The 10264-nt window shown below is 51.6% G+C and overlaps 1 protein-coding gene across 1 annotated transcript; it reads left to right on the forward strand.

Moving 5' to 3' along the window:
- Positions 1-3832: 3832 nt before the first annotated feature.
- Positions 3833-7936, forward strand: DLX5 (distal-less homeobox 5). The gene is made up of 3 exons (XM_037046434.1): positions 3833-4382; positions 6287-6471; positions 7515-7936. Exons 1-3 carry the CDS (start codon positions 4028-4030, stop codon positions 7842-7844), a joined length of 870 nt encoding a protein of 289 aa, XP_036902329.1. The 5' UTR covers positions 3833-4027; the 3' UTR covers positions 7845-7936.
- Positions 7937-10264: the final 2328 nt, after the last annotated feature.

A 10264-nucleotide genomic window follows, 5' to 3' on the forward strand; every position in this document is an offset into this window, starting at 1 on the left:
AAGCATTATTTATATCAAGTTTGCATATACAATAGTAGTATCATGTTCTGAGATCCTTTATCTTCCTGACTTATGTGCATAGGATTGGTGCTTTACAATGTTTTAAATAAACAAAACAGTAGTTTCCATAGCAAAAAGATCCTAAGTTCATAAATGAAATATTTGGGGGTTTGTCTGAGCTTCAAGCCCAAAGGGCAGGTTGTTCTACTTTTGGCACACCTATGAGTACGTAGGTTTCCAGATTGGCCCAGAGGGAGAATAGTGAGCTAATACAGTTATTAAAATGGTCTCTCCTCCCTACTTCCCAAGGCACGTCCCCTGCAAAGTCAGGTGACACGGTCTTTACAATTTATATGAGTAGTGACTTCCCTGCAACTTCTCTCCAGCACCTCGTCTTTCTGGGGTGAGGTGGGGGGTGGGGGGTGGGGGGTTGCTTCCTTAGACCTCGCTAGGAAACCAGGGGCTGGCTGATCTACTGTTTCCAGTCAACACAGAGATGGAACAGAGGTAGTTATTCTCCAAATAGCCAGATTTCTGCTGAGACTCAGAAAGAGGTGATCTCCTGGGAGGGGGAAGGAAGACTATAAATATGTAAGGAGTAAACTAAAGGAAGAAAATGGCATGGGAGTGGAGTGAGAGATCTTCTGAAAGAGAGAGAAGGAAAGCCACGCAGTAGTGGACTCACACCACGAGGGCCAGCCCGCGTCGTCTGACCTGTGACTCTGAGCTTGAGAAATGTTTGCCGTTTGCCCGCTGTTCGTCTAGGACACTGGGTGGCGCTCGTGGTAAACACTTGCACTTCTTTTAAGGTCCGTTTTTTTTTTTTTTTTTTTTTTGCACCACTGTACACCCTACCCCCGCCCCTTGCAAATTTCGGCTATTAGAAGAAATTACTCACATTCTTCCTACGTGTCGCAGTGGGGAGCGCACTTCTGGAGAAGTTTGATGTCGTGGGCCAGTTCCACGGCTGAGCCCGTTGGTCGGTTTTGAAAGAGGCAGCAGCTTGGTCACGGGCCTTAAGACAAAATTCCAGGCCTTGGCATCAGAACCACCACAGTATCAGCAAAATTTACTACCTTGAGAACGGAGACACCCAGCGCGCGTGCGCCTAGAGCGGGGTCGGCAGCAGCGGCCAGGCCCGGCTGCGGCAGTGGGTAGAGCCACAGTAGTTATAACGTGAGATGAAATGGGACTGTGTTGTGGTAAGATTCCAGCTCCTTTAAACTTAGCACTCTCCTTTAAGGTAAAGGAAAATGGGGTCGACTTAGTAAAGAAGTAAACAGCGAAAAAGTCGAGGCTCTGGACCTTCAGAGACACACCCAGATGGGGAAGTTTCACCAAGCAACATGCGGCCTTCGCACAAGGGGCTGGAGTCTGGCTTGAGGGCCAACACTAGGAATCAAAACAAAGAAACTGACCAAATCCTTCCCCTCTGCCCCACTCCTTTTTGTCCTGTGCAAAATGTGGGAAAGAGTATCTTTTTGTCCGACGGAGGGGAAATTAGAATTTAGCAAAGTGGAGACTAACTGAACGTTGTCACACTGTGTTCTCTGCCAGACCCCAAACTTCTGAATTTTGCCCAGTTTACAGCTTTCTTTCAATCCCACCCTGGATGGAATCTGCCTTCTCATCAAGGTCTAAAAACATGGCTAGAACTCCCTCGTGAACATCACCTTATTGACCTTATTTCCCTTCACGTAGTCACTTTTAAATCTGCAAGAAATAAAAAGTGCCAGGAGTGAAGGCACCAGTGGAAAGCCACCCGGTTTCCCTTGCCACTGGCTTTTGACGGGAGCTGCTTTGAACCCTGGCTGGCATTGCTTTGGGGATGCGATTGGTGTAATTAAACAGCAGGGATGTGCTTAAGGTGACTCTATGAGCTCTGAGAACTTGGCCAGAGCAGAAGTCAGGACTGCAAGCCCGAAGGGGTTGGCAGTGTTTCCTGATGTCCTGTAGCTCTATATGCAGGGGGTGAACAGCAGTGTCAAAGCGACAGCGTGAGATTAAGGATGGTGGCTGAGGTTTTCCCCGGGTCAGTCTCAGAGAAGTCAAGGGCCACTCAGGCCTCAAGCAGAAGACTGTCAGGTAGAGGAGGGCACTGAGAGACCCCGAGCATGACATACCCCTTCCTTGCCCTGTGTGCACCGTGCTGAAGTTGTCCCCAAAGGCAATGTGACAACAGCTGTGGTTTTACAGAGCGCAGACAGCAGAGACAGGGAGCTGATGCACAGGTGGCTGCTCTCTAGAGGCTTTGATGTTCTGGAGCTAGGCTGGCACCTCCCCCAAGTGCCAGATCCCCAGCTCTCCCTGCTGGCCTATTTGGGGCCCGAGTAGCTCCATAGCCAAAGTAAGGCTAACCTAACACTAGACACAACTAATGCAGACTCCTCCTTTCTCAGGTGGGGTGGAGGGCATGCTGAGAGGCCAGATGGTCCTAGCCAGGATGTTGGGTGGAGCTCCCAGGTTCCTGGTCTCAGACACTCTGGAAGAAGATGCTGAAAAGGTCCAAATCAAGATCCATCTCCTGGAGTTGCTGACTTTAGGAGAGTGAAAACGGGGAGCAGTAGGTTGACTTATGTTAAATCTCTGCACTCCCAACTGGATCACCACTAGAGCAAGAGGGACAGACACATTGTGAAAGCAGGCTCTGGACCACAAACACCCAGTGTTTGGTTCCTGAGCCTTTTGCCCCTTTGCATGGGAGCTAAGATGTCTATAAGGCAGTAAATAAAAGGACATAAGGTACAGGAACACAGACCTGGGAAAGGTAAAGGCAGTTCCTGGCATGCCATGTCCATAAAGCTGGGAGGGGAAAATCCAAGGGCTTCACCCAACTTCCCGAAGGACTTTTGTCCCTGTATGCTTCCCTGTCTTCTTGGAATTCCCATTTGGTCTGTTGGAGTGACAGGTCATACGGGAACCACCCACTTTTGCAGAAGTCTTTGGCTACTGAACACAGCTACAGACCCTCTATTCCAATGGCATTCAAAGAGATGAGGACACACTGCCCGCTCTTCTTTGGGGCCAGCAATTTGGGCATCATTAAGTTATTTATGCTTAAGACAGTTATATTTTAAATTCATTGTAGGGATTCAGAGTTCATTGCGGGAAATCTCTTTGCCATTACCTGCTGAATGAACGGCATGCATTCTGGAGCATTCTTAATCCAGCCCTTTTCTGAAAAATATTCATCTGATACAAAGGAAGTGCTTGTGGCAAATTTGTCTCTTTCCCCAAATTGCAAATTTTCAACACATGTGAATTACAACTTGATTCCCAACATCCCAATAAAAATAGTGTTCTCAGTTCCCTCTCGCCATCAGTCCACATCCCTGATTCCCGTTTCAGTATCGCTGTTCAATTCTACATTCGCCCCTGGTGAAGCCCACGGGGGGCGGGGAGGTGGAGAGCAAGGAGAGACCGTTGCCGACCTCACCTCCCCAAACATGTGCGCTTTCCAAGGCTGCTGATTGGAACACATTGTCTCCAAACATTACAAAACTGGTGCTGGGGCTTCTGCGTTTTCTTTGGTATTCACTGAAAACAGACTAACTTGGACCTCCCCCCTGTTCCCCAACAAGGAACAACACACACGCGCGTACACACACACACACACACACACACACACACTTCCCCCCTCCCTCCATTTTTTTCTCCCTCTTTTTTTTTTTTTTTAAAGCAATGCTTTGTTGTGTTAAAACTAGTTGGACGAGTTAGGGTGTTGCTGCTGCTCTGGAGGCCCTGGCCAATGGAACCCGATCCACCCCGCTGTGCGTAAGCGCGCAATTAAGGATTTAACCAAGGTTGTGCTGCGCCTCAGTCAGCAGTCAGCCTGCCGGAGACCGAGCCTCCAAGACTCCCAGCCTCCTCCTCGCCGCCGCCGCCTCCTCCTTCTCTCCTCCTCCTCCTCTTCCTCCTCCTCCCTCGCTCCCACAGCCATGTCTGCTTAGACCAGAGCAGCTCCACAGCCAACTCGGGCAGCAGTCGCCGCCACAAGAGCAAGGACAGCCGCTGCCGCCTGGGAGCGATGACAGGAGTGTTTGACAGAAGGGTTCCCAGCATCCGATCCGGTGACTTCCAAGCTCCTTTCCAGACGTCCGCAGCCATGCACCATCCGTCTCAGGAATCTCCAACTTTGCCCGAGTCGTCGGCCACCGATTCCGACTACTACAGCCCCACGGGGGCAGCCCCTCACGGCTACTGCTCTCCTACCTCGGCTTCCTATGGCAAAGCGCTCAACCCCTACCAGTACCAGTACCACGGCGTGAACGGCTCTGCCGGCAGTTACCCCGCCAAAGCTTACGCCGACTACAGCTACGCCAGCCCCTACCACCAGTACGGCGGAGCCTACAACCGCGTCCCGAACCCGACCAGCCAGCCAGGTACCAGGGTGGGAACCAGATGCGGGGGGGAGCCGGGGCTCTGGAGTGGCGAGGTGGGGTAGGAGATTGGGGCCCGGCACCCACAGCAATGGGGGTGCATCTGGCAGAAGGCAGTGGAGGCCTGGACTCTACAAACAGGAGAGGTTCCCAGGCCAGCACTTCAGGACTTCTTAGTAGGAGACGCCTTTGGGGAGTTCAGACCAGTGTCTTCCCTCCAGCATTGGGGGTGGGGGGAGGGGTGCAGTTAGGGGACTCTGTCTCCAGATTCCAAGTTTGCCTGGTCAGGAAGCCAGCTAGGCTGGAAAAGGGGGCAGGGGTGGAGAGAAGAAAGAATCTAGCAGCCCTAGTGGCGTTTGCGTAATAAAGGGGAAGCTAGTTGTTGGAATTTTTGGTAAGCGTGCTTGGTTGGTGCGAGTGGGAGTGGAAGGCTGCCTCAAAGGCTCTGTCGGGATCAGTCTGAGTGCAGACAGGAGCCAGTGTCCTGTCGGAGTCCGGAAACGCTCGAGGTGGGGTAGGGGGCTGGGGAGCTGTAGCCTGCCCCAGGAGACAAGCACCGAAAGCCTTGCGGCTTATCCAAGGCATTGCCGAAAAACAAAAAGCCGTTTAAAGGTGAAGGACGGTTGCCGAGGCTTCGCATTATTGGAACGATTTTTTTTTTCTCTCTCTCTCCATAAGTGCCTAAAATTTACCCTCCTCCTCCCTACCTCCTCCTTTTTTGGCTGTCTTGAAACTTAGGTGGAGGGTTTAGGAGGTTAGTGAGCTTGGGTGGTGAGAGGGAGGGATGAGGTCTCCCTGGCGGGGTTTTGCTGGTCAGGTTTGATCTCTTCCCACCAGCACATTAATAATCCTGCTAATATTAGCATCCCCTGCTTTGGCAGAGTCCAGACCACAGCCCTCATCCTCCACCCTTCCTCTCCCAGGAGCGGCCACACACACACACACACACACACACACCCGGGAGGTTCTCCGCCCCTTCCAGAGATGGGCACTTTTGATAAAGTGGGAAAGGGGACTTGTGGCCTCAGGGCACCTTTGTCAAACAAGCATTCAGAAAGACTTTTTCCCCCCGTGTATAACTAGGATGTGGAGAAATTCGTCCTGATCTGCCGCCCCTTTCCTACGAAAATGCCCCACCACCACGGATTCCTTTTCAATGTGTGACTCTTGTTAAACTTTAAGAAAGAGCCTAGGGGTAGGATGTCTTCGCTCCATCCAATGTCTCTGGATTTTCTGCAGAAGTGAACGATTTTTTTTTCCTCTTGGCCAAGAACTTATTAAGTCTATTTGTAAAAGAAACCAGACACATCTGTGCCCTCACAGATCTGCAGGGAGATTATGGGGGCTGCATAATCGGCCCTCTGTCTGTGGCAGCCCCGGACCGCTCGCTGCTGAATTGAAGGAGCACAGTTTGCTGGTGGGTCTTTGAACTTTGGAGCCCTCGGTTAGCGTCTTCCCGACCCATGCGTCTGGCCTCTGCGGGCGCTTCAGCTGACTCTGAAGCCTCGTGGGTCACAGCCCTGGAACCCCAGGGAGGGGCTGGTTATGATCACCCCAGACAGGCGAGAGAGCACAGGGTGGGCGTACAAACATGTCCGGGTGAAGCAGAAAACGCTCCAAGGGCAACATCCAGGAAGCCCGGAAGGGAACTGGGCTGTCTAACGCCCTTTACACAAACCTTTGAGAACCTGAACGAATACAGTAGGAAATGAATTGAAAACTGACTACCTGGCCTTTCCATGGCTTGGGGGAGGGGCATATGTCTCTGGGACTTGTGAAGCAAAGCTGGTGACATGGGGAAACAGTGAAGGGTGCCTGGTAAGAAACTCCAGGACTGAATTTGGGGGTCCTGCAAAACCGCCATTGTCTGCCGATAAGCTATCACTGGTTCTGTTTTGATTATTTAGAGAAAGAAGTGGCCGAGCCCGAGGTGAGGATGGTGAATGGCAAGCCAAAGAAAGTTCGTAAACCCAGGACTATTTATTCCAGCTTTCAGCTGGCCGCATTACAGAGAAGGTTTCAGAAGACTCAGTACCTCGCCCTGCCGGAACGCGCCGAGCTGGCCGCCTCGCTGGGACTGACGCAAACACAGGTAAATCAGGCCGCGGCGGGGCAAGAGCCCCGCCTGGGCTGCATGCCTGGCCAGGCCATGAGGTTCCATCCCCGAGGGCTGGAGCCGGCCGGGTAGCACCTGCGGAAACTCACAGAAAACCACCTTGCGCCCTTCCCTTCATAAGTCAGACACGGTGTCCCCGCCATGCGACGTGGGAGCGGGATGGAGATGTCGATCATCCCGAAATGTCCCAGCTTCTAGCTTCTGGGGGCGACGGGAAAACTTCTAAAATTGAAAACAAGTGAGAGGTTTATTTCTAGGACGCTCTCGCTTGGAGAAACTGTCTAGTGTTCTGCACAGTGCAGAGCCACTCGGGCCAGCAGGGCCCGCAGGCCTGGTGAAGGTCTCAGGCCGAGTGAAGGCCAAGGAAGTCGCCTCGGGGCGGAAAAGCCGTGGGGTCACTCCATGCTCTGGAGCCGCAGCAGCACGAGGGCCGCGAGACGGGGGCGCTGTTGTGTGGGCAACTCTTCCTTTGGAGGGTCTCGTTCCCTTTACTCCCGCTCCAACTCCCATAGAAGAATAAAGAATGTTCGAGTCACCGCCCCGAGCTGCAGGCGGATTCTGACCTTATTGTGGAGCTGAGGAGGGGGTGAAGGGAGTGGGGAGGGGTTATTGGGCGATTAAGGCTCTACCTGCTTGAACTCGCGATCGCAGAATCGACTCCCCTTCCCTCTCCAGCGCTGGGCTCTGGCGATTGTTTGGGAGACTTTGGCGACGCTGTGTCCGGTGCGCGCCGCGTAGGCCTAGGCTTGTGTGCGAGCCGGGGGGACACTCACCCCCACCCCCCGCCCCTTGCCTCCGGCCCAAACAAAAGACAACAGCCTCAGGGTCCTGCCCTCCCAGCGGCTGGGGCTCGTGGATCCCGCCAGGGCGCCCTCTGGGACCAGAGATCCAGGCCCTGCCTCAGGCCCAGTCCCTTGCCTATAGGCTGGGAGCTGCAGGGAGACGCCAGGGCCGGGCCGCGGGGGACCGAAGATGCCTCTGAGTGTCCTGGTAACGTATGCCTTTGTTCCCCTACCCAGGTGAAAATCTGGTTTCAGAACAAAAGATCCAAGATCAAGAAGATCATGAAAAACGGGGAGATGCCCCCGGAGCACAGCCCCAGCTCCAGCGACCCCATGGCGTGTAACTCGCCGCAGTCTCCGGCGGTGTGGGAGCCCCAGGGCTCGTCCCGCTCGCTCAGCCACCACCCTCATGCCCACCCTCCGACCTCCAACCAGTCCCCCGCGTCCAGCTACCTGGAGAACTCGGCTTCCTGGTACCCGAGCACAGCCAGCTCAATCAATTCCCACCTGCCGCCGCCTGGCTCCTTACAGCACCCGCTGGCGCTGGCCTCCGCGACACTCTATTAGGCTGGCCGCTTTCTCTTGCCCTGTTTTTGGGGACTACTGTGTTTTGATGTTTTAGAAAATCATAAAGAAAGGAATTCTTATGGGAAAGCTTGGAAAACGGAAACAAAAAAGATTCATGTGTAAAGCTTTTTTTTTTTGCATGTAAGTTATTGCATTTCAAAGGACCCCCGTCCTCGCCTTTTTTTACAGACACTTTTTTGCGCAACTGTGGACACTATCAATGGTGCCTTGAAATCTATGACCTCAACTTTTCAAAAGACTTTTTTCAATGTTGTTTTAACCATGTAAATAAGTGTAGATAGAGGAGTTAAACTGTATATTCTGGATAAATAAAATTATTTCGACCATGAAAGCAAAATGATTCTTAAAAATACTTCTTTGCCCCCTTGTAATGGGCTGGTGAGGTTTTACCAGGCAAGGACAGGAAGCCAAGGTTTGCAGAGACCCAAAACGGCGAAAAGGAAAACATATTGGCAGCTGCATAGATGCAGAGCTTTCCACGATACACGCTGGATGCTGCTTTGTATATGTATATGTGGCCTGTTTATATATATTTAGGTATGGGTGGGTGTGTTTTTTGCCTAACCACAAAAACATTTAGATCATTTTAAGTTTAACCCCAAATTGTTTCAGGTAGAACGTAATGATGGAATCTAAACAGGGCCCTCCTACCCTGTGTGTAAGTAAGAAAGAATCAGAAATCCCTCAATAACGACTCTGAATTCTAAGCTCAAAGCAATTATGGTGGAGAGCTGCCCAACTGCCACCCCCCCCCATCAGCCTCTGTGTATTGCTAGTGCAATTAGACAAATTACACTCCCTTCAAAGGGAGCTTCCAGAGATGAGAAAATGGGGGAAAAAAGAAAGAAAAAGAAATTCCCCCCCCCTAGTATATTTTTTAAAAATCTGAAATGCTTGCAACATAGCAAATGGTAGTGCCTTGGATTCCTTGGTGTAGATTATAAATTCATCTGAGCTCTTTTCAGAAAGGAGGAAGGATTACAGGACTTGAAAACAACGATGGGCCTAAGTCAGCAGTCCCAGTAGAGTGCGTGGGGGACATTATTCCTCTGTCAAGAGGGAACTGTGGAATGGAGGAAAGAAGTGAAAGCATTGTGGTCCCGTCTTGATTTCCTTTCCACATGAGATAATCTAAATACACACATGTATATCTTTTCTTTCCACTCTCTAACCACTCTGGGTTTTGTTTTTGTTTCTGTTTTTGTTTTATTTTTGAGGAAGGAGCTCTTTCTGCTTTGCTTTTAACGTAAAACAGTGGCAGAGCAGTTTCCAAACTATGGGAAATTGAATCTGTTTGCAGAAATTTCTCCCTTGTGAAGGCTTCTTTGGGGTGGAGAGGACTTGCTGCAACCTTGGCCTGAGGCTCGCCCTTCTCCCCAAACCCGGCATATAGGCAGCCACAGTGTGACTGTAGCTACAGCTGGGATCTGCTGCTGGGATCTGCTGCTGTGCTCCCGGGACTGAACTATGGGGGTCTTTTCCACTGTTATTTCGTCCCTCTTCCTCTGTTTCCTTGAGATACCGAGGGAAATAGTATGTTGGAAAATACAAGATGCAGGAGATATATTTTACAGCTAGGAAGTCGGCAGCAATAAATGTCACAAAAAGAGTCTTCTTAAAAGGGGGGTGGTTGGAGATTAGAACATAAAAAATTGTAACCTGTCATGTGAGGATTTCTGAGAAGGCTCTTCCAGGCTTAGAAGTGGCTTGAAAAAGCAAGCAAGCTGTGTGTCCAGCAGGGAATTTACCTGTGTATTTACCTTTGCCTGCGCGCTCTCTCTTCTCTCTCTCCTTCTCCTTTCCTCATTTCCCCATCTCCTCAGTTCCTTCCTTTTCTTCCCCTTTCCCTCCTAGCCTGCCAGTTTGGACTGACTTGGGCCTTAGGGGGATCCAGAGTTTTGGTGGGTCTTTAGGCAACACCCTACCTGGTCTCTGGTCAACTTACCGACCAGGCCAGTGGTGTGGACCCCTCCCCCTTTCCCACTCCTAAAGTTGGAGCGGTCGCTTCTCTTTCCAAAGGTGTCCCCCCACCCCCACCCCCGGATATTTCTTCCCAGCTATCCTATCTCCAAAGAAGTTCTGGGTAGCGACGGGCTGGGGGTGAGGGGGAGCCACGTGAAGCCCCACTTTGTTTTGTGTGCATGCAAAGACCAGGGGGATGAGGGGAAGAAGTGGAAGGATCTATTTCCTGCTTTTCTTTCTTTGCTTGTAAGGATTTCGGGAGTTTCCATTACACGGAAAGCCAGAGCTTTCTATCTAGGGAATCCGGCTGGGACAAACCCTGCGACCGAGTTTCGCAAGGGTCAGCTTTCCCCTACGCCCGGCGCCTCTTCGCCCCGAGGGGTGCCTGTCTGGGAAAGTTGGAAGGGCCGCACCCAGTGTACCTCTCTAACATTTCC

Source organism: Sturnira hondurensis, unplaced genomic scaffold, assembly GCF_014824575.4.
Source record: "Sturnira hondurensis isolate 20B ecotype Veracruz unplaced genomic scaffold, ASM1482457v3 Scaffold0005252, whole genome shotgun sequence".
Taxonomy (NCBI): domain Eukaryota; kingdom Metazoa; phylum Chordata; class Mammalia; order Chiroptera; family Phyllostomidae; genus Sturnira; species Sturnira hondurensis.